Below are 23,185 nucleotides of genomic sequence, written 5' to 3' on the forward strand. Positions count from 1 at the left end.
GGTCTTGAGGCACCGATGCGACCGGATCTGGAGGTTTAGAAGCCATACAGAGAGAAGATAAGGGAGGAGAGGTTTCTCGGCGGTTAGCGTGAGACGTAACCGACGGCGGCGTTAGGAACGAACCCTAATCACCTAAGCGCCGGAGAAGGCGAGAGCTTTTTTAGTGTATTATCAATTTTTTTTTTGTTTGTTTCAGACGAAATCAATCAGCAAGACCGTTGGGGTTAGAAATTCATTCATTGAATAATTTCGTTGTATTAACTTTTAAGCGTAGCCAGTATGGAGGTAATTTCAAAACAAATTCTTGTCTAGCAACCTGTTTTTACTTTAATTTGCCTCCATACTTACCTTATCTTGAATTTGTACAGTTACGAGTGTTTTCTACAAAGACCTTGACTTGTCTTTACCATACTATTCAAAGTAAACGATAGCGATCACTCACTTAACGCATGTCACATGACTTTTAGGTGTGTTTTTTTCATTAACAGAGACTTGGACTTTTTCTAAATATACAGAATCATTTCTTGTTGAATTTGCATTGAACTTCACAATCCCACGTTCGTTTTTGGAGTTTGCTTTTCTATTATTGTGTTATTTGTAATGGAGCGGAAGTTTTTCTTGGGCCAATATTTGATATGTGTGATATTACTGTTGGGGCAGCTACATGGATACAAAAGCTGTATTCAGAAAGAAAAGTTGGCTTTGTTGGAGCTCAAGAAATACATAATCTCACAAAGTAGGCTACCCGATTTCGTTCTCCCTACTTGGACTAATGACAGAAGGAGCGATTGTTGCCGATGGGAGGGCCTTAAGTGCAACCGCACAAGCGGACGGGTGACTGAGATTGTGCTTAGTGATTTGTTCCTCAAAGAGAGCTCTCTCTTCAATCTTTCTTTGCTGCATCCCTTTGAAGAGGTTCGAAGTCTGAACTTTTCAACGCTAGTGGGAGGAAGTTGCTTCTTCGATGATGTTGAAGGTATTTACCAGGTTTTCCTTTGCATTGGAAGTTCTTATGTTTCCTGTGTTTAGGGTTCTACTTCTTTAACGAACCTTTATGGACTAAATCATACTTGATTGTTTCAAATTTTCATGCAAGTCACTTGCTCATGTCTGTGTGCACCATGTTGCGTGTTGCAATCACATCAGACGGTGACTTGCATCCCTTCACATGAAAGTCATAATAATTGATTGAGATATGTTATCAGTATTTATATGCTTAGCAAGATTCTCATTTGCAGGGTATAAAAGCCTAGGGAAGTTAAGTAGCCTCAAGATTCTGGATCTCTCAAGAAATAAATTCAACAACAGCATATTTCCCTTTCTTAATGCCGCTACATCACTTACAACTCTTTTTCTTCGGGAAAACAACTTGGATGGCCCTTTTCCTGCTAAAGGTATGTTTTTTTTTTTTCCATTTGTAATTGTGTGGAAACACAGGATGGCCTCATTATTGATGATGTCTTTGTACGTTAGTTCGATCCAATAATTATAATTATTGTTATAACTTCAAGTCCTATATTTGTTGGATTTGCTTTCAGAACTTAAAGATTTGACAAACTTGGAACTGTTGGACCTGAGTAGTAACAGATTTAATGGCTCCATACCAGTACAAGGTAGCTCAGAAATTTTTAGCTGATTCAATGGCTGCATAACCCTTTGTTTTTAATTGGCTCGTGCAATCTTTGAAACCATGATGTTCGTAGGTAAAGGTGCTTATCTTTGTGTTGGCTTTGTCTTGTGGCAGAGTTATCTTCCCTGAGGAAGCTGAAAGCTCTGGATCTAAGTGGTAATGAGTTTTCTGCATCAATGGGATTGCAAGGCAAGTCAAAACATATCTTTAGCTACTCCGTTAAAACTGGTGGTGAATTAACGTTTATTCATGTGTATAAATTTTTTGCATTTGATTATCGTAGGGATTTGCGAAATGAAGAATATGCTAGATCTTGATCTCAGTCGAAACAAACTAGTAGGTCAGTTTCCCTTATGCTTAACTAGCTTGAGTGGACTTAGAGTTCTTGATCTCTCATCAAACCAATTGACTGGGAATGTGCCACCTGCTCTCGGTAACCTTGAATCCCTCAAGTACTTATCGTTGATTGATAACAACTTCGAAGGCATCTTCTCACTTGGTTCGCTTGCCAACCTCTCAGAGCTTGGGGTTTTCAAACTTGGTTCAAAATCCAAATCACTTCAAGTAGAGTCTGAAAGTTCTTGGAAGCCAAAATTTCATTTGAGTGTTATTGAACTACCATCTTGCAACTTGGTAAAGGTTCCTCATTTTCTCGTATACCAGAAGGATTTGCGTCGCATTGATCTCTCCCACAATAATGTTTCTGGAAATTTTCCTTCTTGGCTATTGGCAAACAATACGCAACTCAAAGTTTTGTTTCTACAAAATAATTCGTTTACGAGCTTTCAGCTACCGAAATCTGCTCATAAGCTACTTATCCTAGATGTGTCAGCTAATGAATTCAGTCATCTGCTTCCTGAGAACATTGGGTGGATACTTCCTCATTTACGGTATATGAATATCTCCAAGAACGGGTTCCAAGGAAATATGCCATCTTCTTTGGGTAATATGGAGAGGATTCAATATCTGGATATATCTCACAACAACTTCCAAGGGAAGCTACCAAGAAGTTTTGTAATGGGTTGTTATTCCATGGTATCTTTGACGCTGTCACATAACAACCTAAGTGGAGAGATTTTCCCGGAATCAGTCAACTTTACTGATATATCGGAGCTGTCTATGGATAACAATCAGTTTACAGGAAAGATTGGAAAAGGTTTGCGTAGCTTGAGATACTTGGAATTGCTTGACATTTCGAACAACAATCTCACGGGTGTTATTCCAAGCTGGATTGGCGAGCTTAAATCCTTAGTTGTAGTACTTGTTTCAAACAACTCGTTGGAAGGTGAGATACCTGTTTCGTTGTTCAACAGAAGATTTCTTCAGCTACTGGATCTCTCTGCAAACAATTTATCTGGGGGCATACCTCCACACGTCAATTCTAGGTATCCCGTAGCGTTATTCCTGCAAGACAATAAGTTATCAGGGGTCGTTCCAGACACATTGCTAACGAATGTCACTGTACTTGATCTGAGAAATAACAGATTGTCTGGGAATATTCCCGAGTTCACCAACAACCGAAACACCCATACTCTTCTTCTCCCAGGGAATAATCTAACAGGCAGCATTCCCCACCAGTTGTGTGGCCTAAGAAACATCCAACTTCTTGATCTTTCAAACAACAGATTGAATGGATCCATACCTTCATGTCTCAGCAATACATCATTTCTTCTTGGGAAAGAAGAGGATATAATTTATGATTATGATTACGGCCGTATTAACCAGCTTGATCTTGCGGGTGGTTTCCAAGATCCGTTCAAATTTCTTATTGTGCTAGATCCGTTTAGTATGGTATACGGGCCAATCATCCAGCTTAAGATAGAGTTTGCAACTAAACACCGATACGATGCCTACGTGGGTGGAGTTCTCGTATTATTGTTTGGAATGGATCTCTCAGAAAATGAGCTGAGTGGTGATATCCCTGTAGAGCTTGGAGGTCTTCTGGAGATACAAGCTCTCAATCTTTCTCACAACAACTTATCAGGCGTGATACCAGATAGCTTTTCAGGTCTGAAGAATGTGGAAAGTCTTGATCTTTCCTTCAACAAATTACAAGGCCGGATTCCACCAAGACTAGCAGATCTGAGCAGCCTAGGTGTGTTCAATGTTTCATACAACAACTTATCAGGAGCCATTCCCCTGGGAAGACATTTTAGCACCTTTGATACACAAAGCTTCCTCGGTAATCCTCTTCTCTGTGGGCAACCAACCGACATAAGCTGCAACGGTAACACCATTCAAGCACCAGATAATGTAGCCAGAGATGAAGAAAGCACAATCGACATGGTTTCTTTCTACTGGAGTTTTGCTGCAGCCTATGTTACAGTACTTCTTGGAGTACTTGCATCTCTCTCTTTTGATTCTCCATGGAGCAGATTTTGGTTCTACACGGTTGATGCTTTCATCCACAAGGCGAGGAATTTGTTGTGGTAAACCATTATTGGTGACAAATTCTTATATTGTCCCCATCTGTTTCTATTCTTCACAAGACCTCCTGCTTTGTGTAGCCAACCAGAACATTACTTGTGTTTGGTTCCTATGTACTGTCTTTGTCATTGTCTATGAATAAATGTATTGTCTCAAACATTTCTTTGTTCCTGAGTAGCTTATTGGTTGGTTTACTAAAAAATCCTCAGAAATCAGGAACTTGCAGGGAACAATTTTAAGGTAGAAAAGAGTGCAGACCCAAGAATGAAATAAATACAGAGAATTTTCCATTATACCGCTTTACTGATTTTCTTCAGGTAACCGTCTCAAGAACTTCAGATATTACAATAACATACCATATGGATACTAATTCATTATCCTGTTGTAGAATACAAATGAGTCAAATGAGCATATGAATCAGCAGAGAAATAGAAAGACCAGAGAGAAACATAGAACATAGCTAAAAGAGTTAGAGAAAGAGGATGTGAAACGATAGCGTTTTGCGTTATTCCCTTGTTTCTGACGTCGCCAACTGAGAAAGCCACGTCAGCAACTCATTTGGCAGAGAATTTCATGGTTAGATTTTTTATTTTTATTTTACCAGAATCTCATTCATTCTTATGCAGAAAATTAATTATCAGCTGAATTACTCAACAAGCTTTACGTTGCTAAAAGATTAACATACCTGATACAAGGAATATATATACGTAACTAAGACTAAGTAAAAGATTCGAGGGGGCAATTCAGGGCTATTACAAAGAGTATAGTTTTGTTCTTCCAGAATCCCAAAGATTTGGGGATTAACCCTGCCTAACATTCATCTCTCTCGCTTGACCGGATTTTTTGAAAATATTAAATCATTGTCACTCTTTTTAACTTTTGTTCCCCTTCACATTGTACTTGAAATACAGCAATTGGCTATTGCACACTGTAAATAGTACTCTTGAGGATGAGGAAATTGTAGTTGGCTAATGTATACAATTTTTATTTGTTAGTTGTGATAAAGCTTCGTAAGAGTTGATAATGCGAAGCACGCCACAGGCACAAGTATGTTATATGATATGAATGCTTCTCCACAGAAGATATTGTATTTTCTTATGCACCATAATTGGTGTTTTCCAATTCCTCTATGTTTAATACTTGTAAACATAAATTCTTTGTTTTTCCTTTTTAATCTCTGATTATAATTCTCTTGGCTCAAACCAATAGAAGGGAAGCTATTCTTGTCTGAAAACTTGATATGGGCGATGATACTATATATCACAAATAACATCAAAAACTCATTCTTCACATTTTATTCCTAAGTTCACACAGTTCAACATTTACACGTAAAAAATATGATAACTGAAGTGATCAGTGTAGGCTATGTTATTTTGTATACATTGTTTAATAATTTTTTTTTTCTTTTTTGCAGGTTATAAAAGCCTGAAGAGATTAAGGAACCTGAAGATTATGGATTTTTCTTCAAGTGAATGCAACAACAGCATCTTTCCCCTTATCATCCTTAGCTTTATTGCTTAGTACCCAGCAAATTTTCTGTGACGTAATGCATTGGTCGAAGTAACAGATGCTGACCGCACAATTTCTACGGAGACTTTGACTTTATATGCCAAACGAATCTCTAAGCTTATCATAACGACTGAAAGTAAACGCTAAACGACAGTGATCACTCACGCTCCAACTGGGACCTGAATTGACTTTGTAAGTGTGCAATTATTTCCTCGAATTTGGTGTATTCCTTTGGAAAAATTTGAAGAAATCTTGTAAATTGTGGAGGTACTTGCATTGAGCGGACAAGTCACTTTGGATTATCTTTCATTTGCTTTTATTTTTCGGTTTGATTTGCAATGGAAGGGAAGGTGTTCTTGAGAAAATACTTGATATGTGTGATGTTATTGTTGGGGCAGCTATATGGATACAAAAGCTGTGTTGAGAAAGAAAGGAATGCTTTGTTGGAGCTCAAGAAATACATAATGTCAATTAGTAAAGAGGAGGAGCCCGACTATGTTCTACCTACTTGGACTTATGACACAAAGAGTGATTGCTGCGAGTGGGATGGCGTTACGTGCAACCAAACAAGCCAACATGTGACCGAGATTGCCTTTGGTACACTGAACCTCAAACAGAGTTCTCCTCTTAATCTTTCTTTGTTGCATCCCTTTGAAGAAGTCCGAAGTCTGAACTTATCCAAGTCCAGATTCAGTTATTTATACCCGATCGAAGAGAGAGGATTCCAGGGAGAGACAAACAACCTTTTCGATGACTTATTTGACGATGTGGAAGGTATACCAGGCTTTCTCTAGTGGTTAGGTTTTAACATTTGGTTTGTTATTGGAGCTTTTGATCTGTTCCTTGCATTAGGGGTCTACTTCTCTAAATAACCTAATGCATTTATTTCGTGATATGTCTGTGTCCCATGTTGCATTCTCGTCACACGTTCACTTACTTTCCCTTTCCCCGTGCATAGAGTTCATCTGGATGCATACTAAGCGATTGGATTAAGATATGCTAATCATTAATTATATGCTTAACCAGATTCTTCTGTGGGTTTATCCAAAATAAAAGCTTCGTTTTTCAGGTTATAAAAGCTTAGGGAGATTAAGAAACCTGGAGATTCTGGATCTCTCTTCAAATAAATTCAACAACAGCATCTTTCCCTTTCTTAATGCCGCTACATCACTTACAACTCTTTTTCTTCGCGATAACTACTTGGATGGCCCTTTTCCTGCTAAAGGTATAATTTTGTTTGATCGATTCAGTTTATAATGCTATAATTCTATATGTCTTAAATTCAAGTTGTATAATATTCAATTATATTTGTTGGCCTCCATTTCAGAACTTGGAGATTTGATAAACCTGGAACTGCTGGACCTGAGTATTAACAGGTTCAATGGCACCATACCAGTACAAGGTAGTTGTCCGTAAATGTTTTTTTTTTTTTTGTTCCTAAGGTGATAGGTCAATCAATTCAATGGCTACGTACAACATTGTTGGATAATTAGTCCCTTGAGGTGAACATGTTCGTATATTTAAAACTGTTTACCTTTGTATGGCAGAGCTATCTGCCCTGATGAAACTGAAAGCTCTGGATCTAAGTGATAATGAATTTTCTGGCTCAATCGAATTGCAAGGCAAGTTTACTCAAGTATCTCACGTTTTTGATTAAAAAGAAGCTGTGGGTTGAATTCACGCTCAAGTAAATGACTTAAAGCTTCTGCGTTTGATTAACGTGTAGGGATCTGCAAATTGAAGAATATGCAAGAGCTTGATTTAAGTCGAAACAAACTTGTAGGCCAGTTTCCCATATGTTTAACTGGATTGACTGAACTTCGAGTTCTTGATTTGTCATCAAACCAATTGGATGGGAATGTGCCATCTGCTCTTGGTAACCTTGAATCGCTTGAGTACTTATCGTTGTTTGATAACAACTTCGAAGGAATCTTCTCACTTGGTTCGCTCTCCAACCTCTCAGAGCTTAGAGTGTTAAAACTTGGTTCAAAGTCCAACTCACTTCAAGTGGAGTCTGAAGATTCTTGGAAGCCAAGATTTCGGTTAAATGCTATTGTACTAGGATCTTGCAACTTGGACAAGGTTCCTCATTTTCTCCTACAACAGAACGGTTTGCGTCATGTTGATCTCTCCGACAATAAAATATCTGGGAATTTTCCTTCCTGGCTGTTGGTGAACAATACAGAACTCCAGGTTCTGCGTCTACAGAATAATCATCTCAAGAGCTTTCAGTTACCAAAATCCACTCATGGTCTGGCTTTACTGGACGTGTCTGTTAATGATTTCAATCATCTGTTTCCTGAGAACATTGGGCGGATACTTCCTCAGTTAGTGTTTATGAATATATCAAGTAACGGTTTTCAAGGAAATCTGCCATCTTCTCTGGATAACATGATGAGTGAGATTACAAATCTGGATCTATCTCACAACAGCTTCCATGGGAAGATACCAAGAGGTTTCTTGAAGGGTTGTTATTCCATGAATATTTTGAAGTTGTCACATAACAGACTAAGTGGAGAGGTTTTTCCAGAAGAAGTTGATTTTTTTGGTATATTGGAGCTGTATATGGATAACAATCAGTTTACAGGAAATATTGGAAAAGGTTTACGGAGCTTGACATCTTTGAGTATGCTTGATATTTCGAACAACAATCTCACTGGTGTTATTCCAAGTTGGATCAGCGAACTTTCATCCTTAAATGCACTGCTGCTTTCAAACAACTCGTTGGAAGGTGAAATACCTATTTCCTTGTTAAACATGACCAATCTTAATCTACTTGACCTCTCTGCAAACATTTTGTCTGGGGAGATACCTCCACACGTCAAATCCTCAAGCCCGTTAGTATTACTCCTGCAAGACAATAAGTTATCAGGGGTCATTCCAGACACATTGCTAACGAATGTCACTGTACTTGATCTGAGAAACAACAGATTGTCTGGGAATATTCCCGAGTTCATCAACACCCAAAGCATTGGTATTCTTCTTCTCCGAGGTAATAATCTTACAGGCCGTATTCCTCGCCAGTTTTGTGGCCTAAGCAACATCCACCTCCTGGATCTTTCCAACAACAGATTGAATGGATCCATACCTTCATGTCTTAGCAATACATCATTTGGTTTGTGGAAAGAGGACGCATTTTACTTTTTTGATTTCTCTTTCGGTGACAATCCTATTAGTTTCGAGGTTGGTTATGCTCTGGAACAGGATTCCACTTCCACAAAAGGTGTTGGTAGATATTTCAAGTCTCTGCTTATGCTTGATCCGTTCAATATGGATTACAAGGCAATCACACAGACGAAAATTTATTTTGCAACAAAACACCGATACGATGCCTACATGGGTGGAAATCTTCAACTGTTCTTTGGAATGGATCTTTCACAAAACGAGCTGAGCGGTGAGATCCCATTTGCGCTTGGAGATCTTCTGAAACTACATGCACTCAATCTTTCTCACAACAACTTATCAGGCGTGATACCAGACAGCTTTTCAAGTCTGAAGAATGTGGAAAGTCTTGATCTTTCCTTCAACAAATTACAAGGTCGGATCCCATCAAAACTAGCAGGACTGAGCAGCCTAGCTGTCTTCAATGTCTCGTTCAACAACTTATCAGGAGTCATTCCACATGGAAAACAGTTTAACACTTTTGATACGGAAAGCTATTTAGGTAATCTTCTTCTATGTGGACAACCAACAAACAAAAGCTGCAATGGTAATACAATTGACGCACCGGATAATGTAGAGGAAGACGAAGAAAGCACAATCGACATGGTTTCTTTCTACTGGAGTTTTGCTGCAGCCTATGTGACCATACTTCTTGGAACATTCGCGTCTCTCTCTTTTGATTCTTCTTGGAGCAGATTTTGGTTCTATATCGTTGATGATTTCATCCACAAGGTGAGGAATCTGTTGTGGTAAACAATTTCTTATATTGTTGTCCCCTTCTGTCTCTGTTCTTCTGAAAACCTCTTAATAACATGTTTGGTTCCTCTGTATTGTCTTTGAATAAATGTAATGCCTCAAACAATCCTAGAGCTCGTTTTTTTTTTACATCTATCTTTATTTCCTAGTTCTCGTTATGTGGTTGGTTCAATAAATAATATCATAATTATGAAATACAAGAACTTGCATGGAAAAAAAAAAACTCAAAAGTAGGAAAAAAAAAAGAATACAGAGAGTTTTCCGTTTATAGTAAGAAGTTCTCTTGCTTCTTTTAAGAGTCTCCGCATGTACGATCTCATTCACCAGATCCTTGAAGATAAGCCTCTCCACATCCAGCACCAATCCTGAGATTTCTCCACTGAAGTCCACCCAGTTCCCAGACCGAACCATCACATCTTCTGCAAGTATACTTTTCAAGAAGTCGTCTTCTTCCTCCAACAAGAAGTTTTCTGATCTCTTTGTGGCTTGCTTTTGCAGTGTTTCTATCTCTGAACACAGTTCTTTCAGTAGCTGTTGCGCACTCATGGCTTTCTTAGTCATCTTAGTTGATGACTTCATCAATGGATTCATCGTGGCTTCAACCGAAGCTAGTTTCTCCACAAGAATTTCATTAACGGTGTCAAACACAAGTTTGCGGTTGAGCTTCTCCTTGTTCAAAACCGATGCGTAGTGCTGCTTCCCTATGTCTTCAATGGTTTTCAACTTTTCTGTGGGCAACCAACAAGCAGAAGCTGCAATACCTTTCAAGAACCAGATGATGAAGTGGAAGGTGATGAATCCGCAATCGACATGGAATCTTTCTACTGGAGTTTCGCTGCAGCGTATGTGACAATACTTGTTGGAATACTCGCATTGCTCTCATTTGATTCTCTTTGGAGAAGATTGTGGTTCTACATCGTTGATGCTTTCATCTACAAGGTGAGGAATCACTTGTGGTAAAACCAGTATTGGTGACAAATTCTTCATAAATGTAATGCTTCCACATCAAATCACCCAACTTTTTCATTTGGAGAAAAGAAAAGAGTATGTATTTATTATACTTTTATCAAGCAAAACCCCTCTTCGCCATTGGATCTCTCTTCGTTTCGTCTCGCTCTCATTCTCATCTCAACACAACACACTTTACAAAAGAGAAAAAAAAACCTTTAAGTCACAGAAAACGGTGATATCCGCCGTTTCACAATGGCCATCGCGTCGCGACTGCCGTTATCTTCATATCCGCCGCCGTTTTTAGCGCGTCTTCGTCTCACCTCCTTCTTACTTCACGGTGGCGATCGCTGGACGGATACTTCAACAATCGCCATTGGAAAATCTACGGTTTTCGCTGAGACAACTGAATTATGTGAAACGACAGCGTTTTCGTTATTCCCTTGTTTCTGACGTCTCCGACTCAGAAACCCACGTCAGCAACTCATTTGGCAGAATTTCAATTCATGGTTAGATATATTTTTATTTTTTTTCCCAGAATTTCGTTCGTTCATTCTCAGAAATTTAATTATCAGCTGAATTACTCAACGAGCTTTACGTTGCTAAAAAGATTAACGTACAAGGAATATTTACGTAACTAAGGCTAAGTAATAGTTTAATCCGTCTTCTTCTCTTTAGTTTAATTCTATTCTCCAAAATATAGTTTTGTTTGTCAAGAATCCCAAAGGTTGGAGGATTGACCCTGCCTAATATGCATCTCTCTCGCTTGAGCTTAAAAATTTGACAAACTTGGAACTGTTGGACCTGAGTAAAACGAATTTAATGGCTCCATACCAGTACAGAGTAGTGTCAACGTTATTGTGACTGTCTATAGATGCTTACCATAGATGCAGTCTTTATGGTATCTTTCCACAAGAGGTTCGCTATAGCTTATGTGACCATATTTCTGGGAATACTCAGCTTCACTCCCTTTTGATTCACCTTGGAGCAGAGCTTGGTTTAGTGTTGTTGAGGCTTTTATCCATAAGATGAAAACTTTCTTATCCCAAATTACAGTGGTTAAGAGTGTAAGCTGGTCTCTTGAAAGTATATAATCATTTATTGTGACAATTCCGTTCTGATATACTTGTAATTTGTTCTTCAGCTCGGCGATCAGTACTCCCTGATTCTTAATCGCTTTTTTTGTTTTAATTCTATTACAGAATATCTAATATTGGTCATTAACTAATAAATTATATACAGTATATAGTTTGGCTACCTACTTTATTAACCCTTGAATTATTACGTGGTATATAAGCTTGAGGGAAAAAAAATGCTTTGAAACTTGGCTTTAAACAAGCTACCAATTTGTGAAAAAAAAGCCCGTTTACTATGTAAAAAAACTTACCAACCCTGTCTCGTAGAACCTATGCAACTCCTCCTTACTTCTTCTGTTTGGAGAAGGAGAATCCGATGTTGCATTTTAACCAGTCCAGTGGCTTTGCTTCCCTCGTTTAATTTGGGCGTTTTGGGTTATTGTAACTTGTAAGTTTCTATAACCTTCGATAAATATCTAGATGACCAAAAAAAAAAAAGCTTGAGGGAAAAATATATATATTCCAATATTTTCCATATTATCATCCTTTAATTCTATTGCTAAGCAATTTTCTGTGACTTAAAAAGCATTTTGGTCGAAGTAAAAGATGCTGACCGCACAATTTCTACGGAGACCTTGACATTATATGCCAGACGATTCTAAGTAAACGCTAGACCACAATGGTCACTCATGCCCCGACGACTGGGACCTGAATTGACTTTGTAAATGTACAATTATTTCCTCGAATTTAGTGTATTCCTCTGGAAATTTGAAGAATTCTTGTAAATTTTGGAGGTACTTGCATTGAGCGGACAAGTCACCTTGGATTATCTTTCATTTGCGTTTTTTTTTTCGGTTTATTTGCAATGGAAGGGAAGGTGTTCTTGGGAAAATACTTGATATGTGTGATGTTACTGTTGGGGCAGCTACATGGATACCAAAGCTGTGTTGAGAAAGAAAGGAATGCTTTGCTGGAGCTCAAGAATTACTTTGTCTCAATTACTCGAGAAGTTTTCGTAGACGATGTTCTCCCTACTTGGACTAATGACACAAAGAGCAATTGCTGCGGCTGGGATGGCCTTAGGTGCAATCTTACAAGCGGACGGGTGACCGAGATTGCCCTTTCTGGCACCTATCCCTTTCTGACAATCTTAAAAGAGAATTCTCTCCTTAATCTTTCGTTGCTACATCCTTTTGAAGATGTTCGAAGTCTGAACTTCTCCGGGCACCTTCTCAGTGGCTTGTTTGATGACGTTGAAGGTATACCAGGCTTTCCCTAGTAGTTAGCTTTTAATATTCTGTTTTTCATTGGAACTTTCATGTTTTCTCTCCTTTAGGGATCTACTTCTCTGAAGAACCTATATGGACTAGATCTTTGTTCATTGTTTCTAGTTCTTGAAAGTTATTGTTTCTCGTTGCAGGTTGTAAAAGCTTGAGGAGATTAAGAAACCTGGAGATTCTGGATCTCTCTTATAATGAATTCAACAACAGTATCTTTCCCTTTCTTAACGCTGCAACATCACTCACAACTCTTTTTCTTAGGGACAACTTCATGGTTGACCCTTTTCCTGTTAAAGGTATGTTTTCCCATTTGTATATATAGCATGTCCTAATTCTTTTAGGGATGATATATTATTCTTCTACTAGGGATTAACCCGCGCTATATATTTTTTATCATTAATTAATTTAAATAATTTTATGAAACAGTTATTTTGTAAAAACAGTTATTGTTATAAAGTTTACAATAATATAGTGCATATTTTTATGAATTTTAAATAATGAATTGATCTGTATATATATATATATATATATATATTTGAATTATAAAAAATAAGTTAATCCGTATATGAAATTATTTTATAAGCGTGTAAAACAAAATAAGTTGTTTTAATTTCGTTGGTACTAAACTAAAATATTAATTAGGCTAATATATAAAAATTATAATATTATAATCATCAACTCTAATTTGCATCGTTTAATAATTGACATTTATAATCTGTTCACAAACTATAAAAATTTAATTTTATCTTTTTAACTATATATGAAAATAATATAATATTCTTTACACTTAGGTTTGATATACAATAAATAAATATATAACAAATTATATTTAATTTTAAAAATAAATATAATTTAGTAGATTGAATATATTACCTATTTTAAAAAATTAATATTTTGAATTTTGAGATTTTTTGTGGGTATTAAAAAATTAAAATTATAATCTATTCATATCGAACTAACCATTTACTTAACATGTTTGTATTGGATAAAAATTTAATAATTAATTATAATATTCACCGTTCAATAACTCTTATTTTACCACAAACTTTTTTTATTTAAAAATCAATTTTTTTATATCAAAATTTTAGTAAAATAACTAAAAATGTATTTTTGTATATAATCAATCAAATGTAGCAAATTATTGAAAAAAAATACTTCACCACTTTTTTAATATCATAACTTTTAATTTTGACTTTTATAATATTTCTAATTCAAAAATTGATTTTCACGTTTTTTAATTAAAATATACTTTATAATATCATTTGAAAATAAAAATAATAAAAATACTATCATATTTTTAAATTTAGAAATTAAATAATAAATATACTCTATTAAATGAGAAATAAAAATTTTCCATATTTTTAGCAATAGAGTTGAAAGACAACTATATCATTTTCTATTTTAATTATTCTTTGTTATTTTTAATAGCATTAATATTTTACAAAATAAAGATTATATTTTAAGAGTTTCAGATTTAACTCATATTTCAAAGTCAAACACAAAACTAACCTCTTTTTTTTCTCTCTCCAACTTTTGTTATTTTCTCACAATTTTATCCTTCTCACTTAAACTATTATCGAAAATGCCATTATACATCTAATAAATCGATTTTTCTTTAATTGGCTAAAGTCTTCTTGGACCTTCTAAAAACTTTTTAATTACGAGACTGCCATCGTCTTTAGTATCTTCAACCACCATGAACAACCATGAAAATGGAATAAATGCTTATCAACCTGTTTTAAAGCTGTAATAAAACAAATATCTAAGCTCATTCACTCATAATCTTGCTCATTCTATCATAATTTCTTCTCCAAAACATCTGGGCATAGTTGCAATGCTTCGCGCCATCCTTTTGCGGTGAATTCTGGTTTACTCGACACCTGGGTTGTTTAATTTCAGTGAAATCCTAAGTTCTGGGTAGATAAGAGAAACTTAGGGGAGCTCAATTTTGTCAAAGGTAATTCTCGCACTTCAATTTCTCCACATTTCAGTTTTTATATCGCGAAAGTAGACTTCTCGTGAACTATAGTAAAGCCTATGAGTCAACATAAGGTTATTTTTGCAATTGACTTTTAAAAAGTAGACTTCTTTAAACCTCACGAGAAGTCTACTCGATATCCTTTGAAAACAAAATAAAATCATAGTAGACTTCATCTGACGGCTTAAGAAGTCTACGAAAGAAAAGAGGTTATTTTTGTAGTTGACCGTATTTTGACTTTTTAATGTAGACTTCTAACTGAAGTTTACTGTTTACGTCTGCACACGAAGTCTACATTTAGGTTAATTTTGTAGTTTGACCAAAAACATATAGGTCATTTTTGTGTTTGACTTATGTTTTTCAAAAATTAAAAAATTAAAAAAATTTCAAAAAGCTTCAGTAGACTTCACAAAGAAGTCTACAGTTTGTAGACTTCTTTGTGAAGTCTACTTATTGTGTTCGGTCAAACTTAGAAGGAATATTTTTTTAGTAGACTTCATTGTGAAGTCTACTAAAAAAATTCAATTGCAAAAATAACCTATTTCGTTCCGTAGACTTCTATTTATAAAGTAGACTTCAAACGTAGACTGCCAGAGAAGTCTACTCTTACATGAAGTCTACAATAGAAGTCTACTGTGTTAGTCAACGCGGTGGTCAAATGCAAAAGTAACATTCTTTGCCTGAAGTCTACAACTGAAGTCTACTGAAGAAAAAGTCAACGGAATGGTCAATTGCAAAAATAACATTTTTTTAGTAGACTTCAGTAGTAGACTTCTCAATGAAAAAGTAGACTTCTCCTCCAGTCTACATTCGAAGTCTAAATAAGAAGTCTACTTTCCTATGTTTTTTTTAAAACGCGTTTTAAGCAAATGTATAAAATATTTTTCAAACTTTTTGGTTCAGAATTGCCTCTTATTAGGTGATTGAGCTACCCATTGAATTTTATCTCATTTCATTGGATATTCATGGTGGAATCAGAAGTTTCAATTTTTAAGATACTTAGCTTATAAAAGTAGACTTCGTAGTGAAGTCTACGTTCTAAGTCTACACTAGAAGTCTACGTTTAGACGTTTTTATAAAAACGCCATTTAAGCAAATCTATAAAAAAAATTTCAAATTTTTTTGTTTACAATTGTTTATTAATTAGTGATTGAACTATCTAGGGCTTTTTATTCTGTTTCATTGAATATTTCTTGTTGAATCAGAATTTTCGATTTTTAAGGTACTCAGCTTATCAAAGTAGACTTCATCGTGAAGTCTACTTTGATACAAAAAGTCTCTATGATTGTTTGCTAATACGGTTTATATGGTTATTTTTCAGAGGATGGCTCAAATTCCAGACTTATAATTCTTATCATAATAAAACTTTCTGTTGACTTATACTATCGGTGTACACTTTTCCGCATACACTTTGTTTTGTATACTCGAAAATTACATAACTTAATTATAAGGGTGAAATCGAAAATTTGAAATATTAACATGTTAATAGACTTAATAGACTTCAGTACAGATACAATGACAAGTTAGTAGACTTCAGTCACAGACTTCAGTCGTAGACTTCAGTTTTAGTACAAATCCTAAACGAAAATACAACATATTTGGCAAGTTAATTATAAGATAGGTGGCCAAAAAACTTCCACACCTATTATTTACCAATTGCTAAAATGACCTCCAATCACATGGAAGGTCATTTATGCAAATAGCCCAAAAGTTGCCATAAAAATCAAAGTTAATTTTAAGAACGAAAACACTAAGCTTGCCTATCATAGACATCCAACCCGGTTGCATCTAGCTTATCATGGCCCTTACATCCTGTCGCAGCCAGCTGGCGGTGTCGGGCACTCGTTGCTCGGGAAACTAGCTGAGCCGCTTCTCTGGCTTTGGCATTTTTGGCAAGTGCAACCGCATCGAAGTCTACATCACACGTCTTCGGGTCAATTTCACAAATACTAGGCTCTGGGGCCTCTTCTTCATTAACGGCAGCCTTCTTTCCTTTTGCATCCCCGGGGGTGTTAACACTCTCACACGCACCAACGTTGACATTAGCCCTCTTCGGAGCATCATCTTTCTCTGAATTACTCTGTAGTTTATTGTCAGAAACATGCATGAATATACAAATGAGTACACCAATGCTATAATTTAGTAACATGTTTTATCATAGTCTGAAAATTGTAAACAACAAGTTTTGAAAACATAAGTAAATAATCTCAAATGGTACATAACAGTAGTAAACATGTTCGAATTCAAATGACATTAGTATTAAGTGTTCCTAACTTTGTGTGATCCTGTTCGCATGTAATGTTTTCGTATAGGCGGAGGGTTTTTGGAACTAACCCCTTCATGCTTCTTGGATCCAGTGCCCTGCTGCTGGGTTGGCTCTTCCTCAGTGTGCTTCGCCGACCCTGTAGTCAACTCTTCTACCGCACGCTCTACAGATTCAACCTTCTCGGTGAGAAGTTTGATCTGCTTTTCACAGCTACCAAGACCATTCAGCATCTTGGTTGAAAAGCTTTCGAAGCATTGGTCGAAGTGCGCTTTCATAGTAGCGACAACTCCGACCCCTTCATCACCAACGAATGATGCGGCAGATGCAGAGGCTGTGCAGGGTCTCTTGCGACTTGATTCATCTGAGGGAAGGCTCCTCTTTCAGGCTTCTGACTTGACGATGTGTGCACCCAAAACACCTTCCAAAGGCCAATGGTCTTTTGAGAACTTGGAATTGGGGTCATGGAGTGCATTGACAATCTTTACAATATCTGGATCCTGTTCGTCATCATCCCACACGGGAAACATATCCGCCAAGTCCTTAGCCACGCAGGACTGTATGCGAGCCTGGAAAAACACGATTAATAAATAGATTTAGAGCCATATGAAGCCTCGGAAAACTACGTATGAAGTCTACTCCTGAAATCTAACATAGAAGTCTACCCCTGAAGTCTAACACAGAAGTCTACTCCTGAATGTCACACACTATTAATGACACATATAGAAGTCTACACATGAAGTCTACTTCTGAAGTCTACATTGAAAACTCATTACTACATAGAAGTCTACTACACTAATACAGTACTTGTTTTAGCATGTTGGCTTTGACGTTCCTTCGTCCTCTGGATCCTTTGTAAGCCAGCAAAAGAGGTTCTTCAGTAACATTTGGCAATGGTTCGCCAAATTCAGCAGCAAAATCTGGTAAAGCATAGTAAACCCACAGTTGAAGAGCTTGCACAAATCCTTCTATATGAATGTTTTTGCTGAGATCTTTCTCCTTAACAGAATTGATCAAATGCTGAAAAGCAATTCTTCCCCATGGAAACTCCTTAAAACCTTCGAGATTCATCACTAGTCTGGCATGGTTGACATTTGTGGATGAGCCGGGTCTCGTTGCCACTATGAAACCAGCGTAGATCCCAAGATAACCCAACCGCAGCCTATCATCACGAGACCATGATGAGCAGTTGGAACAGGCTTCGATAATTTTGGTAGTGCTTGGGCCCGACTCGGCATCGACCCCCATTAGCTCCAAAATGCACGCGTGTCATCGGAAAGCGCAAGATCAGTTAAAGCCAAGTCATCCACGTACCCGCAGTTAAGTCCGGTGATCTCCTCAAACTCATGCAATAAAAACCGAACAGGAGTGGTACCAATGAGGCTCCATATCTCGTACCTCTGCTTGCAAACTATCTGAAAGGTCAGCATGTGGTGCACCAGCCTAGAAGCCCAACCAAAATCCAACTCGTGGAACTTTAAAAAGACACCCAACGGTGACTCGTAAATCTCTTCCCATTCATCCTCCTCTAGAGCTGACTTTAGTGCATGGACCAGCCTATAATCATCAGCGTAATAGCCGATGCTTTTATCCGGGACTGGCTCAAACCCTTTGGTGTAAAGTCTTCTGGGGAATTCAGAGGCCATTATCTAACAAAGATTCCTGCGTCAACAGTAACAAAGCTCTAATGAGAAAAACTAGTAACGGTTTGAAACTATACCCGAATGAAGTCTACAGTTTCAAAATGAAGTCTACTTTATTAAAATGAAGTCTACTTTCCCAAAATAAAGTCTACTTTCCCAAAATGAAGTCTACTTTCCCAATATGTGAAGTCTACTTTCAGTAAAAGAAGTCTACTTTCACAAAAAGAAGTCTACTTTCACAAAAAGAAGTCTACTTTCACAAAATGAAGTCTACTTTCACAAAATGAAGTCTACTTTCACAAAATGAAGTCTACTTTCACAAAATGAAGTTTACTTTCACAAATGAAGTCTACTTTCACAAAATGAATTCTACTTTCACTAAAATTACAGTATATGAAGTCAATCTACAAAGTTTAGAGTGTTACCGCCTTTATTAGATGTAGCTGGCGCCGAGAAAATACAACCAGATCTGGTAAAAAAACCTAAGTCAAACCCGACGGAACAAAAATTACAGGAAGATAGAAGAAATTTAAGAATTGCTAAGGATATAACTTCGGAACAACATCTACTAACCGTTTTGAGGCAGAAAATTACTTTAACCTCCAACGGCGAAAGCAAATCTGCAAAAAAAAACAAAAACCCTAATTTCGGATCTCGAAAACGGAACGGTGATGAATACAGAGGAGTAGGGAAGCATGGGGGTGTGGTTGGAGAAAGAAAACTTGCCTGAACGAGTTTATCGGCGGCAGTTCTGAATGTCGACGGCGCCGGAGCAGAGAAACGGAAATTGCCTTCGAGTTTTTTTTTTTACACGAACTTTTCGACGGTTTTTTTTTAACGGGATCTGTAATTCGTATATATAGTCTGGTAATTCCGTACGGTTCGGGTAAGTTTTTTCCGGTTAAAGTTGCTAATTTTTCGGGGTCTAGGTTAATTTACCCGGTTAAGGGCAGTTTCTCTTGGTTAAGGGAAGTTATTTCCGGTTTAATCTCGGTTAAATATCCGTTAGGTTAATTTTTACGGTTTAGTAGACTTCAATATCGAAGTCTACAACTTTTAAAACCTAAATAATAAATTTATTTCTATTTAATTTAAAAACATACATTTCCATTTACCAATGTGAAAAAACTAATTTTTTTGTATTTGGGTTACTATTATGGAATTTATGATGGTAAAATTCAGACCAAAATAATTTTTTATAAATTTTTAAATTAAATTTACAGATTTAATTATTTAGTAGACTTCAGTTTTACTTTAGTAGACTTCGTAAGGGAGAAAACGGTAATTAGGATATCCGTTTTTTGTTTACACATACAGGATTAAATGGTTTTTTCACTACCCCTGTAGATTATATCTGTCAAATGTTTTTTCAGGAGTCTACTTTTGTATTCAAAATCAAATTTTGGGTTATTTTTAGCAAAAACCCCATATTTTAAAATGTTTACTCAAATAATAATATAGAGATTCGTTGGACTCCCCCTTTTAGAACTTGGAGATTTTGTTCATTGTTTCTAATTCTTGAAAGTTATTGTTTCTCGTTGCAGGTTATAAAAGCTTGAGGAGATTAAGAGACCTGGAGATTCTGGATCTCTCCTGGAATAATTTCAACAACAGCATCTTTCCCTTTCTTAACGCTGCTACATCACTCACAACTCTGTTTCTTAGGGGCAACAAAATGGTTGGCCCTTTTTCGGTTAAAGGTATGTTTCCCATTTGTATATATATAGCATGTCCTAATTATTTTAGGGACGATGTATCATTCTTATATTTTGTTGGACTCCATTTCAGAACTCAAAGATTTGACAAACTTGGAACTGCTGGACCTGAGTGCAAACAGTTATAACGGCTCCATACCAGTACGAGGTAGTCCATTAATGCTTGCTCACTTACAACATTTGTTGGATTGGTTTGCCTCGTCCTTGAGATGAACATATCCATATTTTGTTACCTTTGTCTGTGGCAGAGATAACTTCGCTCAGGAAGTTGAAAGCTCTGGATCTAAGTGATAATGAATTTTCGGGTTCAATGGATTTGCAAGGCAAGTTTGCTCAAATATTTCACTTTTTCATATTAAAACAATAAACAAAAACAATAAACAAAGGTTGTGGTTGAATTCACGTTAATCAAAGTGACTAAACTTTTTGCATCTGATTACCTTAGGTATTTGCAAATTGAAGAATATGCAAGAGCTCGATCTCAGTTACAACAAACTTGTAGGTCAGTTTCCCTTATGTTTAACTAGCTTGACTGAACTTCGAGTTCTTGATCTCTCATCAAACCAGTTGACTGGGGAGATCCCATCTGCTCTCGGTAACCTTGAATCCCTTGAGTATTTATCATTGTTAGATAACGACTTTGAAGGCTTCTTCTCATTTGGTTGGCTCGTCAAACTCTCAGAGCTTAAAGTGTTGAAACTTGGCTCAAAATCCAACTCGTTTCAAGTAGATTCTAAGAGTTCCTGGAAACCAAAATTTCGGCTGAATGTTATTGTACTACGATCTTGCAACTTGGAAATAGTTCCTCGTTTTCTCCTACAGCAGAAAGGTTTGAATTATGTTGATCTTTCCGACAATAAAATTTCTGGAAACTTTCCTTGTTGGCTATTGGCGAACAATACAGAGCTCGAAGTTTTGCTTCTGAAGAATAATATTCTTACGAGCTTTCAGCTACCGGAATCTGCTCATGATCTAGTTGCCCTTGACGTGTCAGTCAATGAATTCAATCATATGTTTCCTGAGAACATTGGGTTGATACTTCCACATTTACGGTATATGAATATATCGAAGAACGGCTTTCAAGGAAATCTGCCATCTTCTCTGGGTAACATGAGTGGGATTAAAAGTCTGGATGTATCTCACAACAGTTTCCAGGGAAAGCTACCAAGAAGCTTAGTAAAGGGTTGTTATAACTTGGCTTACTTGAAGTTGTCACATAACAAACTAAGTGGAGAGGTTTTTCCAGAATCAGCAGAGTTATATGATTTACGTTGGCTGTATATGGATAACAATCAGTTTACAGGAAATATTGGACAAGGTTTGCAGAACTTGACATTTTTGCATATCCTTGATATATCGAATAACAATCTCACGGGTGTTATTCCAAGCTGGGTTGGCGAACTTCCAAGGTTATATGCAATACTGCTTTCAAACAACTCGTTGGAAGGTGAAATACCTACGTCGTTGTTCAACAAAACTTTTCTTCTGCTATTGGACCTCTCTGCAAACAGTTTATCTGGGGGATTACCTCCACACGTCGATTCTACAAGGCCGGTAATATTGCTCCTGCAAGACAATCATCTATCAGGAGATATTCCAGACACATTTCTAGGACATGTCAGCATACTTGATCTGAGAAACAACAGATTGTCTGGGAATATACCGGAGTTCATCAACACCCAAAGCATCAGTGTTCTTCTTCTCCGAGGGAATAATTTAACAGGACGCATTCCTCGCCAGTTGTGTGGCCTAAGAAACATCCAACTTCTGGATCTTGCCAACAACAGATTGAATGGATCCATACCTTCATGTCTCAGCAATACATCATTTGCTTTGGGGAAAGAGGATGATGGATTCGATGGTTATGGTTTCATTTATGGTACAATTAGTGATTATTATGATGATGTCGATATATATTTCAAACCTCTTCTTGAGCTAGCTCCGCTTTCTTCGCAAATCGTGGTAGCCACCCAGACGAAAGTTGAATTTGCAACAAAACATCGATACGATGCCTACATGACGCGTGGAATTCTCAAATATCTGTTTGGGCTAGATCTCTCTGAAAATGAGCTAAGCGGTGAGATTCCAATAGAGCTTGGAGGTCTTCTAAAGATACAAGCTCTCAATCTTTCTCACAACAACTTATCAGGAGGGATACCAGAAAGCTTTTCAGGTCTGAACAATGTGGAAAGCCTTGATCTTTCCTTCAACAGATTACAAGGCCGGATCCCATCAAGACTAGCAGATCTGAGCAGCCTAGCTGTGTTCAATGTCTCATACAACAACTTATCAGGAGCCATTCCACTGGGAAGACAGTTTAACACCTTCGATACACAAAGCTACTTAGGTAATCCTCTTCTCTGTGGGAAACCAACCGACATAAGCTGCAACGGTAACACCATTCAAGCACCAGATAATGTAGCCAGAGATGAAGAAAGCACAATCGACATGGTTTCTTTCTACTGGAGTTTTGCTGCAGCCTATGTTACAGTACTTCTTGGAGTACTTGCATCTCTCTCTTTTGATTCTCCTTGGAGTAGGTTTTGGTTCTACACGGTTGATGCTTTCATCCACAAGGCGAGGAATTTGTTGTGGTAAACTACTGTTAGTGTCCATTCCATTAATGTGCCCCATCTGTTGCTGTTCTTCTCAAAACCTCTTGCTTTGTTTCACAAAACCAGAACAGAACATGTTTGGTTCCTCTGTACTGTCTTTGAATAAATGTAATGCCTCAAACATTCCTAGAGCTTGTTTTGAGGTTGATTATGAAGAACAAGAACTTCCATGAAAAAAAAAAA

At 37.0% G+C, this 23,185-nt stretch overlaps 2 protein-coding genes and 1 pseudogene across 6 annotated transcripts; all 3 read left to right on the forward strand.

Annotated features, from left to right (window-relative positions):
• Nucleotides 1–563: 563 nt before the first annotated feature.
• LOC18008856 (LRR receptor-like serine/threonine-protein kinase FLS2) lies at nt 564–4,216 on the forward strand. 2 transcript variants are annotated; one of them, XM_024157862.1, is made up of 5 exons: nt 564–976; nt 1,239–1,394; nt 1,539–1,613; nt 1,745–1,819; nt 1,914–4,216. In XM_024157862.1, exons 1-5 carry the CDS (start codon nt 601–603, stop codon nt 4,061–4,063), a joined length of 2,832 nt encoding a protein of 943 aa, XP_024013630.1. In that variant the 5' UTR covers nt 564–600; the 3' UTR covers nt 4,064–4,216. The 2 variants fall into 2 exon arrangements, with proteins under 2 accessions (XP_024013630.1, XP_024013656.1); XM_024157888.1 differs by lacking the exons at nt 564–976; nt 1,239–1,394 and having other exon boundaries at nt 1,554–1,613; nt 1,704–1,819.
• A 1,637-nt stretch (nt 4,217–5,853) lies between these two features.
• On the forward strand, nt 5,854–9,596 carry LOC18008895 (annotated as a pseudogene).
• Nucleotides 9,597–12,284: 2,688 nt separating this feature from the next.
• On the forward strand, nt 12,285–23,170 carry LOC18009236 (receptor like protein 30). 4 transcript variants are annotated; one of them, XM_024157670.1, is made up of 7 exons: nt 12,285–12,767; nt 12,929–13,084; nt 20,217–20,372; nt 20,461–20,535; nt 20,636–20,710; nt 20,833–20,889; nt 21,019–23,170. In XM_024157670.1, exons 1-7 carry the CDS (start codon nt 12,374–12,376, stop codon nt 22,983–22,985), a joined length of 2,880 nt encoding a protein of 959 aa, XP_024013438.1. In that variant the 5' UTR covers nt 12,285–12,373; the 3' UTR covers nt 22,986–23,170. The 4 variants fall into 4 exon arrangements, with proteins under 4 accessions (XP_024013438.1, XP_024013414.1, XP_024013475.1 ...); XM_024157646.1 differs by having other exon boundaries at nt 20,833–23,170; XM_024157707.1 differs by lacking the exon at nt 20,217–20,372 and having other exon boundaries at nt 20,833–23,170.
• The last annotated feature ends 15 nt before the right edge of the window (nt 23,171–23,185 follow it).

The sequence above is a fragment of the Eutrema salsugineum genome, unplaced genomic scaffold, assembly GCF_000478725.1.
Source record: "Eutrema salsugineum unplaced genomic scaffold, Eutsalg1_0 scaffold_9, whole genome shotgun sequence".
NCBI classification, from domain to species: domain Eukaryota; kingdom Viridiplantae; phylum Streptophyta; class Magnoliopsida; order Brassicales; family Brassicaceae; genus Eutrema; species Eutrema salsugineum.